The 18,253-nt window shown below is 33.0% G+C and overlaps 1 protein-coding gene across 2 annotated transcripts in view; it reads right to left on the bottom strand.

Annotated features, from left to right (window-relative positions):
• LOC143064137 (fibroblast growth factor receptor 3-like) overlaps window positions 1-18,253 on the bottom strand; it is a 39,698-nt gene that overhangs the window by 7,058 nt on the left and 14,387 nt on the right. For both annotated transcript variants that reach the window (XM_076236759.1, XM_076236758.1), the window contains exons 9-14: window positions 11,661-11,759; window positions 7,101-7,187; window positions 5,071-5,216; window positions 3,620-3,821; window positions 3,024-3,140; window positions 858-1,012 (exon numbers count right to left, since the gene is read on the bottom strand). In XM_076236759.1, the coding sequence (XP_076092874.1) occupies window positions 858-1,012; window positions 3,024-3,140; window positions 3,620-3,821; window positions 5,071-5,216; window positions 7,101-7,187; window positions 11,661-11,759 (806 nt within the window). The remainder of the gene's footprint in view (window positions 1-857; window positions 1,013-3,023; window positions 3,141-3,619; window positions 3,822-5,070; window positions 5,217-7,100; window positions 7,188-11,660; window positions 11,760-18,253) is intronic.

Below are 18,253 nucleotides of genomic sequence, written 5' to 3'. Positions count from 1 at the left end.
TTGAGGCCAAAATCGGTCCTTACCGGACCGACTCCTTTATGGCAATCAGTCAAAGAAGTATTAAAAAATACTTCTTTGAAATCATTATTTCATTCAGGAAATTGGCCGAAAATCGTTTTTCGGTCTTTTGCGGTAAGTGTCGAAATTTTGTCCAAGTTTTAAAAATAATCATATTTGTTGTAATAATATAATTTACTGGCATATTTCTTCCATTTCACCCATCCTTTGAAGTTTTTACACCTCAAAATCCTAAAAATAAAAAAAGTTGTGTCCCCGGTGAATATGAGCGCACCACTCTACATGTGATAAGAATTGCAAATATGGTTATATTTCTACATCACTTGATTTCAGCTAGTGAAAAACTGTGTAGGTAATAACCATACCACATCTTTTAAAGCACATTTTACTCGAACTGCTAAATGAAACAACCCTTCTTAGCTTTTACTTCGATGAACAGTCAAAAAGCAAAAATTACAAACAAATTGAACCCATTCGATGCAATTTTATACATGATTGTCTAAATTTAATGCATATTTTACATATGTTGGCCAGATATATGAATGCTAAAAAGCACATACTAGTACATTTATTTGAACATAGGTGACAATGAGAAGATTAAATGAATGATTATTCGTCAAAATCTAATTAGCTCTATTATAGCGTTATATTTCTTCGTTGCTCCGCAATTGCTTTTGAAGGCAAAAAGAAACTAATTCGCAAATGATTGATTATTTTCATATCTGTAATACCATCCACGTAAAGTGTTACCTTTATTTATCCAACCAAATGTTAGTTTCGTCGTTCGTCATTAAATTGCAAACATATACTTTCTTTAATGTCTGCAGGAAATACTTTACCTGCTGAGAGGATAAATAATCCATTCCTTCACAAATACCAAGTGTTATTCGGAACAATCTTTCTTCTAATTCCACAGTGACGCTCGATCTGACGGATTCTAAGAAATCCTTCAGAACTCCTTGGGAACAATATTCTAAAACCATGATAGGACCACCTTCAAAACATAATGTGTGTCAATGTGTGGAAACTACAAAAATGTGTGGAAAAAAACAAATCTAAATTCAAAATTAATAAGTATAAGAACCTACTGGAAGAAACTTTAAATAAATGGTATTTATGTAAATTGAGAAAGGAAATGGGAAATGTGTCAAAGGGACAACAATGTGTCTAGATACCATGGGGGTATTGTTACAAAATGGCTGGTCTTGCCAGGGAAACGTGTGAGACTCATTTTGATAAAGGGATATTGATTGGGGATACGAATGCAATACAAAATTGCATATTCTTACAAATAACTTGACATTGTTCAAAGTAAATTCCCAATCTGTGTTATGGTATAGTTTTGAATGTGTTTCGTCCAATCAGGTTCGTTTTTTCATGCATATTAGTGAGTGTATATAGTATGAGCTGACACTGTCTCCCTGGTAAGTTATATGAACTATTGATATGCATAATAAAAAAATATCAATTCTCCAAAACCAATAATTGAACATAATTAAAATCCTTTTAAAACTTAAAACATGTTATATATGCACTTTGCTTAATGCATTCGCATTTACGTAACGTAATTTGATCGTTGGGTCATTAACCGGGTATGTGATACTGGAAAATATTACGTTCCGTGGTGAAATCATTAATCAAGATCGATTTATGGTGATAAAATGCATAATTTCGCAAAGCAGGAAAACCGTAAAATATACGTGTGATGTTTTTTTTTTATAATTCACATGTTTAATACATTGCAGTCGCAGATTGTATATTATTTCATCACAGAAATTGTATCTGGTAACAACATACTCTGAAGTTTGAAAATCAAGCTATTCAGAAAAGAGAACTATGGTTTTAAAGACAATTTTCACATTGTTATATAATATATCAATTCATATAATAGCCTATTAGACGTCATAACAATCTCGAGCTACCGTTACAAAAGTTCGTCAATTTTCAATTGTGCTTTATTAATTGTATAATGTTTACGATTAAAAGTAAAAGTTAAAGATGCTACAATTTTCCTCTATTCTAAATAACCTATGGCATTATCTATTTACAATAACTTTGTATAATCCCTTAGAACATATCGTTTCGAGCATATTATCACTTCCTCTGAAAGTTTATTGAAATGTTTACCTAGTTAGCCAATCAGTATACTAATATATATATATATATATATATTTTAAAGTCGCCAACAGAGAGGAAGTCGAGTTTAATGACATTTATTGATCAAAGATAAACATTCTGTTTGATTTTGATGTTCCTTCAAAATCTGTGTATATTAAGCCTTACACCGTGTACCTAAATCGATAGCATACCTGTTTATACAATTTTTTGTCATTAAGTTTTATTGTTTATTTTTCGTGAAGAATGTTTTCATTCCCTGATGGAATAAGACACAAATGCAAATTTTTAAGATTTTAATTTGGTTAGAAAAGAAATCAAATTTTTCAAGTAACATATTTTTTGCTATTGACCTCGTCAGAAAAATTAAATGAATCATGAATAATATCATCGCCAAATAAACTTTAAACATTCCTACAACTCATGATATTTATTTGATAAATAATAATTTTAGTGTAAATAATAGGACAGTATCGTTTTATAGTGGATGACATTTTTAATACATGGTCTTTAACGTATATTGAGAATGAAATAAGGTTATACGGGACAATACGTATACTATGTGGATATAAAGCAAATAAGGAAATCTAATGTTTTTTTTAAAAGTCAGCTAAAATAATACAGGAAAATCATCAGGTTATTTTCAAGGATATAATTTCGGACGGTTTAAAAAAAAATTGATATCCCATGAATCTGATTCTATTAAATATATGATAAACAGAATAATCCATGGTAAAATCCGTATTGCATGCTGTACCACAACTCGACCAATATCAGCCCTTGGTACTTTCGGCCCTCGAGACTGATATTGGATTTCTCGTGATGATACAGCATGTGATACGGCTTTTTCCATGTATAATTATTCTATACATAAAACTGTCTATACTCACGAATGTCATCGTTGACAGAACCAATAAAATCCAAAATATTTTTGTGATGTCCAATTTTAGACCCATAAAAATTGATCTTCCCTTTCATCTTAATGACATTATCTTCATTCTGATCATCTTCAAGAAGAGAAATAAATTGCATCTAATGTTTCAACATAAAACAATATTCATCTATTAAATCATTCAAAAACGATAGTACAAATATTTCGCCTTTTATTAAATGAAAAAATCTTTTTTGATTTCATCAGGAAAAACAAATCATTTTTATTTACATTTATTGTAAATGATACATTGAAACGAGACCATCAATAAATATCGCTACACACAATTTTGACACTTAGGAGATGCGAAACTTATAAACGACCTAACAGTGTAAAATTCAAATATCCTAATACTATTAACAACGAACATAAATCGTTTTTGTTATATGAAGGATTTCGATATGCTGATGGTAGAACTTTATAGATTCTGTTTTGATTATTTAACATATGTCCCAAATTTCTTCCAAAACATGGTCGTTTGTGTCATTTAAACTCTTGAATGGTAATGTATTTGCCAACGTGGAAGACTTTCATTTATATCATTTACTACATTACCTTTTAAAGTTTTCGCGACAACTTTTTTGACTTCATAATGGTTAAAGTATTGAGCCAAATAAATTATGGCAAATCGTCCACGTGCAAGTTCTGTTTCTAAAGATAAATCTTGTCTTGAGATCGTCCATGTATCTTCTCCTTGTGTTTCCATTGCACCGTAAAAATATATATCATCATCGTTATTCGACATCTGAGCTCTGTTCTGAAAAAAAGAGTTGAAACAAAATTTCAAATTGGCTTTATTATGTTCCAGGTTCATTCTTTATAATTGATTGTAGTTAAAGAGTAAAGACGTCAAAATGGATTAGATTTTTTTTTATCTCCAATTTATTCATTTCGCAAAGTTTCGTTTTACATCTAAGTTATTAGAAATCTTAGTACAGAGTCCAAAGATCGTTACTACATTTCTGAATTATCCTCATATTCATTCTTCTGTATGTAACATTTTATCATTTTCTTTCATGCAAAAAAATGTTCAATAGCAAGTTTTTTTGACATTTTTATATGTATTTGCTGTGTCATTTGATCATATTAATTAAAAAAAATTCACAGATTGAATATATATGTGTGACAAAACAACAATACATAATAAAGGTTGTAAATGTACTTGGCACAGAATTCGAAAACGAGCCTAACAAATTATGTTCAAAGTAAATGATCACGTATTGTTGAACTTCATGCATCCATTCTACATTCACTCAGATAGATAATGCGGAAATTGTGTTTTTCAAAAAATGTGTGTTACTATATCATGTTGAGTTGAAAACATATAATGTAGTCTCATAGAAAAAGAAAATACACGCTATGGAAAAAATATTGAGAAAGTTATGATGAACACTCAATAGACTAATGAAATAAAACGTGATATCGACAGCAAATAATTGTTTTTACGGGATGCTTTAATTTTGTATCCGTTCTCTTCTGTTCATGTTTGAACATGAATTTAGAAATTTGAGTAATTTGTTCAGAAATTTGAATAAATAAAGACCAAGTACCAAATAAATAGACATCTGATGTTAAAAGGAAGATTATGTTTTGTTCCGTTGCTTGCTTTTATCTGGTATTTTAAGTCGTAAAAATCTAAATACATAATCAAATCAAATGAAGCAGTTATACCGATATCAATAAACCGATTGAATTGACCATTAAAACGCATCCTTGCGACAATTCCCCATTAGTTAACACTTTTCTTACGCCCTATGAAATTCTTAATTTACTGGTATTTTTTTTATCTATCGTTAGCACGTTCATTCCACATTAATGTTTTCTATTGCATTGGTTCACTTGATTAATTTTTTGTCTTCAAATTAACGATTTAGTAATATAAAAATCATCTAAAACACATCCGCCTTCGCCAAAAATAACGGTGCTATTAACTATAACCATAGTGGTATTCACATTTTGATGCATGTGTTACGGATAGCAGTTAGCTTCCCATAAGGTATATTTACATTTCCACTGGATGTGTCCCGTACTCTGATGGTATTTCTAATTGTTCGTATGCCAGCAGTAACTCTTTGTTTAGCAGGTTGCAATCTTCCGGTTCTCCATAGAAACATGAATAAAGCAACAACAATAAGCAATATAAAACATAAACCTGAAATGATATTGAAACAGATATTAGGAATATCACAATATTAATCAAGTTTTCGAAAGCTTCTTTTTCAGCATTAAAAGTAGACTTATGTTCAAATCCAGTTTTGTAGGTATGTACATTTTGAACGGAAAAAGAACATGCCTTTGAGACGTTATTTTTTATTTCACTCCAGATCTAAATCAATATTACATTTTGTTTATTTGAACTATTCAAAAAGCAAACATTTTCACTGTACATATAAAGCAAGCGGTGACATAATATGCATGTCATTTGTAAATATAACTCTACATGCAGACTTCTTATACGTTCAGGTATTTCACATCCAATCTTTTATGGTAATATTCTTTATAAAGTACAAAAATGTCAGTATTCACCTCAGAAGCTAACAAAACCTTTAAATAGACTTATTAAGTAGAGTTATAGCTACTATACTGTTGTCAGGTCATTGATTGCATATATTGGCTTAAACATTGATTCACTTATAGGGTCTTTGCATCGGAACTAAACATATTTATTTATTATAAAACAGTTGTTGGCATGACACGGGTTGTCTTCTTCTCATATATGTTATGATGGTATGATACTAAACCCCTAACGGGAGGGATTGTGCCTGATATTCATATGATGAAGACATAATCTTTCTATCAGTGTAATTGAAGTCTGGAGCTGGCATGTCAGTTAACTGCTAGTAGCTGTTGTTATTTATGTATTATTGTCATTTTGTTTAGTTTCTTTTGTTACATTTTCTGACATTAGATTCGGACTTCTCTTGAACTGAATTTTAATGTGCGTATTGTTATGCGTTTGCTTTTAGACATTGGCTAGAGGTATAGGGGAGGCTTGAGATCTCATAAACATGTTTAACCCCGCTGCGTTTTTGCGCCTGTCCCAAGTCAGGAGCCTCTGGCCTTTGCTAGCCTGGTACTATTTTCAACTTTAGTTTCCTGTGTGTAATTTGGAGTTTAGTATGGTGTTCATTATCACTGAACTAGTATATATATTTATTTAGGGGCCAGCTGAAGAACGCCTCCGGGTGCGGGAATTTCTTACTGCATTGAAGACCCATTGGTGACCTTTTGCTGTTGTCTGTTATATGGTCGGGTTGTTGTCTCTTTCATACATTACCAATTTCCATTCTCAATTTTATGTGTATTAAATTTCTAAACCCGAAATGAGTATTCCAAAAAGCAACAGTAAAACAACTGATTATAACTGAATCTCTGCAAATGTTTGCACATGTCTTAAGTCAGGTATCTGATGTACAGTAGCTATCGTCTGTTTATGTAGTTCATACGTGTTTCTCGTTTCTCGTTTCTCGTTTATTTTTAGTTTAGACCGTTGGTTTTCCCGTTTGAATGGTTATACATTACTAGTTTTTGGGGCCCTTTATAGCTTGCTGTTCGGTGTGAACCAAAGCTACGTGTTGAAGGCCGTACCTGGAACTATAATCGTTTACTTTAATAAATTGTTATTAGGATGGAGAGTTGTCTCATTGGCGCTCATAACACATCTCCTATATCTATATACCTTTTGACACATGATCTTAAGTTTGTATCGTGAAAAAAAAACATTTGTAGAAAAGAGATTGAATTTTCTAAAAGCTTTTTATCATAAGAATTTCGAAAAGTTGTTATCTATTGTAAAATGTCGCTCAAAACTTTGAGAGATGAGCCTAAAAAAAACTTAAAGAAATACATTCAAATTTCATAAATTTGAAGCTTGAATTAAGCATCACCACCGTTGTGATTAAATATAAAAAAAGTATTTTAAGTATGATTTTTCTTTTGTTATTTTCAAAATTATCGAGATTTTCATAGTTGATGCTGTAAAACCTGTCAATATATATTTAAAACTATCAGAAATTTGCATGGTAAATACTCTTACTTGCAACTATTGCAATGAAAATGTCCTTGGACAATCCTGCAATTACATTCACATGGGTTTCAGTGTACACAGGAGCATATTCTGACACTAAAATGTAATTAAGAAGAACTATATATATATGTTCCGGACCATATGAGTATTTGGACCATACGCGTATGGTCATTACCATATGGGTATATACTCATATGGTCCGACCGTACGCGTATGGTCGGGGTAATCAACACTCTGTTACATTTTACTTTCAATACTTCTAAACTCTTCATATGATATGACCGTTCATTAAAAATACGCTATCATATATTAGGTAATTTTATAATCATATTATGATAAAAAGATTAGTTTCACATAGTTGATTTTACTTATATAATTACTTGTCAAAACTATAATAAACACATTTTATGCCGATGGTCATTACCGATTTGTTATTACGAGTGAATGGCAATATGTCGACTTAAAAAACTGAATCCAAAAATTTCTTAATGAACTGCTACACAAGAAGTCACTGGAAAGTAACATAGTTTAATTAAGTTGTCTTGAACATATGGTGTACTTCAGTCATGTTACGATATCTGAGATCCAGAGCTTCTTAAAAACACCGTAGACATATCGGAATGGCCCAATACCTCGGTATCACTGTAAGCAGCTGCAAAAAAGGCTAGCTTTTCACTCGCAAACAAAAGATGTAAATGAAAAGGATTTTGCACAACTAAAACTTGCAAAAAAGCTATGATACCGTGTGGAAGTAAATGCCGCCCCAAGCCTACGTGCAAGAATGTAATTAGCGCTGAAAGCTAACTATGGCGTCAATGTTTTATTTTTACGTAGTCTTTGAACTATAAAATTAATACATTGTCACGTAACCATCATTGTTTTTTTAGACAAAGTTTTTGTTTTACTTTGGTTTATAATGTAATTTAACAAGAGGCTGTCACAACGACAGCAAACCGGATTTATTAATATTTATTTGTGTCCTGGCAATATCACAAGAACCATTACTGATGAATGGTGAAAGTGAAAATCGTCAATATCAAATTTGACCTCCATTTTGTCATCAGTATCAACATATTAAAATTTGAAAAGCTTTGGTTGAATGGTTCATGAGAAAATGCACGGACACGACTGGAAACACCATTTTTCAATCTTTAAAGAACCATAACTCCTGAACGGTAAAAGTCAAAATCGTCTTTACTGAACTTGACCTCTATTTTGTCATCAGTAACAACATATTAAAATTTGGGAAGCTTTGGTAGAACAGTTCATGCGTAAATGCACGGACACGACTGGACATTCCATTTTTCAATCTTTCAAGAACCATAACTCCTGAACGGTAAAAGTCAAAATCGTCATTATTAAACTTGACCTCCATTTTGTCATCAGTAACAACATATTAAAATTTGGGAAGCTTTGGTAGAACAGTTCATGCATTAATGCATGGACACGACTGGAAACTTCATTTTTCAATCTTTCAAGAACCATAACTCCTGAACGGTAAAAGTCAAAATCGCCATTATTGAACTTGACCTTCATTTAGTTGTCAGTAACAACATATTAAAATTTTAAAAGCTTTGGTTGAACGGTTCATAAGTTAATGCACGGACAACATTTGATTGCCGCCCGCCGTACATCCCCAAATCAATAACCGACATTTTTGTCACAAAAATCTGGTTAAAAATTATACCTATATGGTCCAAATACTCATATGGTTCGGCCGTTAATAACCAAACGAGTTTAATACTCATATGGTCCGACCATTAGCGTACGGTCGGACCATATGAGTATACGCATATGGTCATGACCATACGGTATGGTCATAATATTCATATGGTCCGGAACATATATATATGTAATAGAAGAATCTTTTACATTTTATTAAATAAAATCAAAATAAACTCGGTTACACCGGAATTATTGTTTTACGAAAGTGTTCTAAGACAAGGCATATGTTTTGTCGTAAGGTGAATCTATAAACATCACATCAAACCATCTTGTGGTAATGTTCCACGAAACATACGTTCTTTTTTAGATTGTGGTAATTCCGTTTAATACGCCAAGCTTAATACCGCAATGTGCAATAGAAGTGACGATTTTGTGTTCATTGTTGTTCATTGTCCTTTTTCGTTTCTTTGACTTATCTGAAAGTTTGTATGTTTCACCAATTCGTTCTCTATTAGCAAGTTTATTTGACGTGCTAGACAAACAACGTTACATATATATAACTTACAAATTATCAATAACATTATAGTTACAGGTCGATTGGTTCAGATGCACAAGTCGACAATCAATGCATATTTAGTCATGCTCGAGACCAAACCTAGTAGAGCCAAAAAGGACTTTTGATATGTAAACCGCTTGTAAGCTTTATGATAATTAGTTTCAGTATTTGCTGATCGGCACTATTTCTATCTAATCATTTTTATATTTATTCCTACAACCTCTCGAAACTTATAATTATGTTTGAATTAATGTGACGAGTTACTCAGACTGCTTTTCAAACACGTCTTTACACTAAATTCTTTTGAGAAGTATTCAGATCAGTGATAATTTACTCATGCAGAAAAAAGTTCAGTGGTGTAGCACTGTAAAAATGTGCTAACAAATAGTTTTTCAACCAGTTGTTGGCATGACACGGGCTTTGTTCTTCTCATATATGTTATGATAGTATGATACTAAACCCCTAACGGGAAGGATTGGGCTTGATATTCATATGATGAAATCATAATCTTTCAATCAGTTTAATTGAATCTGGAGCTGGCATGTCAGTTAACTGCTAGTAGTCTGTTGTTATTTATGTATTATTTTCATTTTGTTTATTTTCTATGGTTACATCTTCGGACATCAGACTCGGACTTCTCTTGAACTGAATTTTAATGTGCGTATTGTTATGCGTTTACTTTTCTACATTGGCTAGAGATATAGGGGGAGGGTTGAGATCTCATAAACATGTTTAACCTCGCCGCGTGTTTACGCCTGTCCCAAGTCAGGAGCCTCTGGTCTTTGTTAGTCTTGTATTATTTTAAATTTAGTTTCTTGTATACAATTTGGAGTTTAGTATGGCGTTCATTATCACTGAACTAGTTTATATTGGTTAAGGGGCCAGCTGAAGGACGCCTCCGGGTGCGGGAACTTCTCGCTACATTGAAGATCTGTTGGTGACCTTCTGCTGTTGTTTTTTCTATGGTCGGGTTGTTGTCTCTTTGACACATTCCCCATTTCCATTCTCAATTTTATTTCAAATACTTTTATCAAACATATTCTATTCATAAAAAGTAAAATCACAAAAATACTGAACTTATAGGAAAATCTAATCGGAAAGTCCGTAATCATATGGCAAAATAAAATGACAAAACACATCAAAAACGCATAGACAAGAACTGTCATATTCCTGACTTCGTACAGGCATTTTCAAATGAAGAAAATGGTGGTTTAAACCTGGCTTTATAGCGCTTAACCTCTCACTTTGATTACAGTCTTATAAAATTACGTTATATTTACAAGGATGCGTGACCTAAATAGGAATAATAAATAAAGTAGTCAAAATATGGGTACATCAGTCATTATTGTGTAACAATTTTAAAAGGAACAATTTAACAGAACACAAAAAACATCTATCTTTAAACACATTCATTGATTCGCGTGTCTGACGTCAGAAAAATTTATACGTCACATATATTTGTCGTTCAATGTTTATACAAACAATTTTAAAATTTCACATGGGCAATATTGGCATTCAGAGTTTTACTAATATCGTTCAGCTTATAGTTGGCTAACGTTGAAAACCCCTTGCTAACGATTTGCTTTCCAGTGGCTTTGCCACTGCAGTTAATACGTCATTTGAAACAAGGCTTCGAACCGACTAACAATAACTGCTAGTGATATTGGATCAGCACGTTGTTGTTTGTGTCTTTTCATTATTCGTTAATACATTTGTATTATGCTTTGTTAAATATTGACATTTCAATCTCAAACGTTTAAATACATTCAAAATGAAATTTCGGATATGCAAAATCGAAATGCGGACATAATTATATTATTTCTGAATTGAAAGTGACCAAGGGTAATTCAAGGGTTTAAGTGCTCTGAACTAAAATCGTATTATACTTTCTAATTTTACTGAATAGCTGTTTTCAACACGTTATTCAAGCCATTATAATATTCAAGCAATGACTGTAATATTTTTTCTGTCTATGAAGGAATAACATAAAAAATGTGGTGCACACTGAATAACCAGCGTAGCGGGTAATTTAAAGTGTGCACCACATTTTTTATGTTATTTCGAATAGGCAGAAATAATATTACCGTCATTTCTTATAATTTAATTCTTAAATCCATTTCAAACTGGAGTAAATCAGGAAAAAACATTGATGATTATGAAAATTATGTCTATGGGCTGATAAACAAAAGGACGTCAGCCAATCAGAAGAAGCGTTTAATTATTATGAAATGTATATGCAATGAAACTTGTCTTAAGACTAAAATTAAAGATGAAGTAAAACAATATGATTGAAACACCACACCTTCTATTGATTTATAACTTAAAATTTACGTTCTGTTTATACTTACAATTCACTTCACACAAGCCTCCACTATATCCATTTTCGCATACACACGTGTCAGGTTCAGAACAAGTTCCATTGTTCTTACACTTAGGGTTACAGATAGCTACAGTTAGATAGACATAATCTTGCAGAAACTTTCAAAATAAAAACATCAATAAATGCTACTATTTAGATGTATTGAATACTTTTAAGAATTTCGTGGAGAGGCTAAGCTACGTGTCTTGTAATTACTACTTTTAACTATTTTTCTTGTTATTTGTTTGAATCCCTTGGGTATTAAAAGATCTGTAAAAATTTCAACGGCATCGCATAAAAACGAATTAATGTACCATCAATCTAGTATTAACAGGTCTCATTTAAATAATTCAAGATGACAGTATAAAGTAAGATAAACGATGTACAACGATATTAAATTTGATATGTAAATATATTGAATAGTTTTTTTTTTAAAGGGGAGGCTAACTTCTCTTGTATCTTCCACTCATTTCTTTTTCTCCTGCTATTTGTCTGAATGCCAAATAGGAAGTCAAAGCATACATTGATATGAGGATAAAAACATTTGAATACAAAAGATAAATTACGAGGTACACAATGCAATGAAGTATTACAAATTATTTGACTTCGGATACAAAAATATTTTTTTTTCATCAATCTATTATGAAAATGCTATAGAAAAATAGTATTTAGAACGATACTAAATTTATAATTTAGGTGTACATATACTTCATGAGATATGCATGATTTATAACCGTAATCAACCACGTAACTCAATTGTTTTTGAAAATACATAGGTCTTAAAAACATGAATCTTTTAGGGACCAATCTAATCACATATAAGACAATATTAGAGCCATCTGTGTAATGAGGTACAGACTAAACCAAATATTCACGGATGTAAATATATATCTCATATGATATATAAAAATTGTTGAGTTAGATTGCTCACAAATAATAAATACATTGTGTATGAAAATAATAATATAACATCTAGACACGATTAAAAAAAAACCACGTGTCTCATGTCTATCTCTAGATTCACCATCCGTGACAAGGTAACAATACGACTATTGAAGTTATATTTTTTGTATAGCGGATGTGGTCGAGTGGTCTAGAGCGCTGGACACGAGGCTAAGCGATTGGTGATGTAGTGTATCAAAGGTGTGAGTTCGAATCCCGCTGAGGGACGGACAAAACATTTGTCAGTAGAAAATCTAACTCTAACACTGTTTGGTGTAATTTTCAGACTTATATATATATATATATAAGTGCCTATAAATAGCAGCACATGACATACAAATCTATGGGAGTGTGGATTAATCAGTACAGAGATTACTTCAATTACACAAATAAAATTATAGATTGCCTAACAATGTAATTTTAACACACTATTTAGTATGTAAATATAAGAATGTTTAAATTATTTACAAAATGATGAAAATAAACGCAATATTTCGCTAGACCAACTAGCTTTATCAAGCGTGCATCTATCCAGGTGAAATCGGATGTAGATAATAAGAAACTTTTGCAGCTCAACGTCTATGTTGCACTTAACTGCCTTTAAAATAAGAAAATTTTGCAGCTCAACGTCTATGTTGCACTTAACTGCCTTTAAAATAAGAAAATTTTGCAGCTCAATGTCTATGAGCACTTGAATTTAGCTGCTTTGAAAATAAGAACATTTTGCAGCTCAATGTATATGTTGCACTTGGATTTAGCTACCTTAAAAATACATAATTGGTAGTTGAAGTTAGCAACGTCCATTGGCCAATATTACGGGATAAAAAGGACGATGCTTTGTTTTAATTATTCTTTATCTTTCCTGTATCTTTTTTCGTCTTTTTCGTTAAGACCATCAGGTTCTAAAGTGTGGAGTTGGTGGATCCAAAAGTTTTCTCTTCTCCTTCTCGCCGTGGTGTCCCACTCGGTGTTGACTTCTATAATTTGGAAAGTAACATTATCAAAAGGATGTTTCGTTGAACGAAGATGTCTTGTGAGAGGACAGTTTTTGTTGGTTTTGTACGATGAACGATGGTTATTGAGCCGAATATTAAATTTGTCCATTGTTTCTCCCACATACTGAATGCCACAAGTGTCACATGTTAATATATAAATAGAGTTCTCCGTTTTACAGTTGGAATTAGAGTAGATGGTATAATTTTGTTTAGTAACGGAGCTGATGAAAGAACTGCTTGTATTGGCAGCTTTACAACACAAACAATTCCTTCGACCACATTGTTTGTAGCAACCGGGCGATGGATTAGGCTGCTCTGCTAATACAGATGTCACTAATTTGTCACGGATGTTTTTAGGTCTGCTGAAGGCCATGACTGGTGGTGATGAAAATCCTTTTTTTAGATTTAAATCATTTTCTATAATTTTCCAATGCTTTTGAACAATGGATGACACATTTTTAAAATCAGGATGGTAAGTGAGTATAAGGGGTGTTCTGTTAGCTGCTTTATTTTTATCTTTGTACTCAAGAAGTTTTTGGCGACTAGTTTTGTTTGCTCTTTCGAAAGCGCTATCAATGATGTTGTTATTGTATCCTCGAACAACTAGATGTTTACGAAGTTGTCCAAGTCTAGCATTTTTCGTATTTTCAGTAGAGTATATTCTCTTGATTTGCAATGCCTGGCTGAATGGGATACCACGGGAGCAGTGTTTAGGATGGCAACTTTTAGGAGAAAGGAATTGATGTTTGTCCGTTTGTTTGGTATGGAGGTCCGTTATAATGGTTCCGTTCTTGATGTAACTCGTAGTATCGAGGAAGTTTATTTTCTCCATAGATGATTCATATGTAAATTTTATTGAATGGTGGAAAGAGTTACAGTGTTCTAGAAATTCATTAAGATGTTCTTGTGAATCTGTCCATTTGAAATCAATATCGTCAATGAATCGGAACCATGATAAGGGCTGATATGGAGCACTAGCCAAGAGGCGTTTTTCAAGTTGGCCCATAAATATGTTGGCATATGACGGGCCCATTTTTGTGCCCATACTAGTACCGTCTATCTGGAGATAGTGTTTTTCATTGAAAGAGAAGTTGTTATTCTCCAGTACTAGTTTCAGAAGTGTAAGAAGGCACTCAGTGGGAGGATTTTTTTCACTACGAGTGTTCCATGCCTCTTCACACGCTGCTCAAGGAAGCCGGATTAACAGATTCAGATACTGTCACCAATGAAGAAGTCACGCCCATCCCAAAATTTAGGAAAAAAAGTTCATGGAAACCACCAAAGAGCAAAAATGATAACTTGGAGTCATTCATTAACTACGTGAGGTCTGATATAAAGTTCTATATAACAAATACAAGAAATTATAATTTATCCAAGTCAGAAAGTATAGCTTTGAAAGCGTTAAAAGATCAAGAGGATATTGTAATAAAACCTGCCGACAAACGGGGCGCTGTGGTTGTCATGAATAATGATTATATAGCAGAGGGGAATCGACAACTTTCAAACTCCATTTTTTATAAACAATTAACCACAGATCCAACTCTTAATACTATTTGAAGGATCAACACCATCCTCCAAGAGATGTTCGACAATAAGCATATAGACAATGACACCTTTGATTATCTCCGACCTCTTGAGAACGAAGCGTGTGAAGAGGCATGGAACACTCGTAGTGAAAAAAAATCCTCCTACTGAGTGCCTTGTTACACTTCTGAAACTAGTACTGGAGAATAACAACTTCTCTTTCAATGAAAAACACTATCTCCAGATAGACGGTACTAGTATGGGCACAAAAATGGGCGCGTCATATTTATGGGCCAACTTGAAAAACGCCTCTTGGCTAGTGCTCCATATCAGCCCTTATCATGGTTCCGATTCATTGACGATATTGATTTCAAATGGACAGATTCAGAAGAACATCTTAATGAATTTCTAGAACACTGTAACTCTTTCCACCATTCAACAAAATTTACATATGAATCATCTATGGAGAAAATAAACTTCCTCGATACTACGAGTTACATCAAGAACGGAACCATTATAACGGACCTCCATACCAAACAAACGGACAAACATCAATTCCTTTCTTCTAAAAGTTGCCATCCTAAACACTGCTCCCGTGGTATCCCATTCAGCCAGGCATTGCAAATCAAGAGAATATGCTCTACTGAAAATACGAAAAATGCTAGACTTGGACAACTTCGTAAACATCTAGTTGTTCGAGGATACAATAACAACATCATTGATAGCGCTTTCGAAAGAGCAAACAAAACTAGTCGCCAAGAACTTCTTGAGTACAAAGATAAAAATAAAGCAGCTAACAGAACACCCCTTGTACTCACTTACCATCCTGATTTTAAAAATGTGTCATCCATTGTTCAGAAGCATTGGAAAATTATAGAAAATGATTTGAATTTAAAAAAAGGTATTTTCATCACCACCAGTCATGGCCTTCAGCAGACCTAAAAACATCCGTGACAAATTAGTGACATCTGTATTAGCAAAGCAGCCTAATCCATCGCCCGGTTGCTACAAACAATGTGGTCGAAGGAATTGTTTGTGTTGTAAAGCTGCCAATACAAGCAGTTCTTTCATCAGCTCCGTTACTAAACAAAATTATACTATCTACTCTAATTCCAACTGTAAAAAGAAGAACTCCATTTATATATTAACATGTGACACTTGTGGCGTTCAGTATGTGGGAGAAACAATGGACAAATTTAATATTCGGCTCAATAACCATCGTTCATCGTACAAAACCAACAAAAACTGTCCTCTCACAAGACATCTTCGTTCAACGAAACATCCTTTTGATAATGTTACTTTCCAAATTATAGAAGTCAACACCGAGTGGGACACCACGGCGAGAAGGAGAAGAGAAAACTTTTGGATCCACCAACTCCACACTTTAGAACCTGATGGTCTTAACGAAAAAAACGAAAAAAGATACAGGAAAGATAAAGAATAATTAAAACAAAGCATCGTCTTTTTTATCCCGTAATATTGGCCAATGGACGTTGCTAACTTCAACTACCAATTATGTATTTTTAAGGCAGCTAAATCCAAGTTCAACATATACATTGAGCTGCAAAATGTTCTTATTTTCAAAGCAGCTAAATTCAAGTGCTCATAGACATTGGGCTGCAAAATTTTCTTATTTTAAAGGCAGTTAAGTGCAACATAGACGTTGAGCTGCAAAAGTTTCTTATCCTCTACATCCGATTTCACCTGGATAGATGCACGCTTGATAAAGCTAGTTGGTCTAGCGAAATACTGCGTTTGCATACTTAATAGTGTGTTAAAATTACATTGTTAGGCAATCTATATATATATATATATATATATATACATATATATATATATATATATATATATATAAACGCCTGAAAAGTGTACATAACAACACCAATGATATAAAAAGGAACTATAAATGTAATTATTTATAAATATTTTGGATAACAGATATCCTTCGTCAGTCAGATTCTGATGTTAAATGAATCATCTTTAAGTCTTCTTAGATTAAACTTTTACTAAATCTTGAAATTTATACAATAAAAAAGGCAAACCGAACATCAGTTAAGACGCTTGCACCATTCTAAAAATTTGTTGAATATGACATAGGTTATATGACTAATTACATCAGAGAGTTCAAATATATGCTTTAAATAAATAATAATGTGCGATGTGAACTAGCACAATTTTAAAGCTTTAACGGTGTCGATATTATGATGTGACAAGAAAGATTGCGTCAATAAGAATTCCAAATAAACAGCACTGAACGGTCTAAATTTCTAAATATTTCAGATTTGACAACTGTAGTGTAGTTACATAAGAGTATGCGATGTTTAAAACAAACGGCCGTTAAATATAATAACAAATTTTGACTAAAGTAAAATAGTTGGACGTGGCTTGGTACTTATACATCCCTAAAACAATTAAGCAATTTAAATTGTTATATTCAACAGATTTATTTTAGAGATGAGTAAGGTAAAGAAATAGAAACGGAGACTGTAATAATAAGTAATATAACCCAGATGTGAAGCACTGCATGGTGTCGAACTACATCTTTTCATTTATCCCATTTGGTGCCAAAGTTGTTAATTTTCTTATCCAAAATCTTTCCCGAGTACGTCTATCCTCCCTAGACCAAGCAGAGTTGTGGTCAATGATAGTAATGGTCAGTCGATTGAGATTTGCCTTATTGTGGCCAGGGGATCTCAAATGTCGACTAAGAGGGAGGTCTGGCTTGCATTGGTAGTCGCTACGATGACCGTTCATTCGTTTGTGAAACGGCTGTTCTGACTCGCCTACATACTGTTTACCACATTTACACTGTAGGAGATACACAACATTTGTAGTCTTGCAATTAACATTGCAAAATATGGTGTATTCTGTACCAGTGGAGTGACGGTTAAAAGTCTGGGTATCCAGTATTTGTTTGCAAGTCAGACATCGTTTGTTTCCACAACCATTACAAGAGCCCACTGACGAAGAGCCTGCTTGAGAGGGTAACTCAGCTCTCACCAGCAAGTCTTTAAGGCTTTTGGGCCTGCGGAAAGCCAGTACAGGTGGCTCGGGAAAGATCTTGGATAGTTTAGGATGTTTTTCGATATCTTTCCAACTTTCGCGGATAAGGTGAGACAAG

Source organism: Mytilus galloprovincialis, chromosome 2 (assembly GCF_965363235.1).
Source record: "Mytilus galloprovincialis chromosome 2, xbMytGall1.hap1.1, whole genome shotgun sequence".
In the NCBI taxonomy this organism is placed as follows: Eukaryota; Metazoa; Mollusca; class Bivalvia; order Mytilida; family Mytilidae; genus Mytilus; species Mytilus galloprovincialis.
The sequence above is the reverse complement of the archived record's forward strand: the minus strand, read 5'-3'. Positions and strand labels throughout refer to the sequence as shown.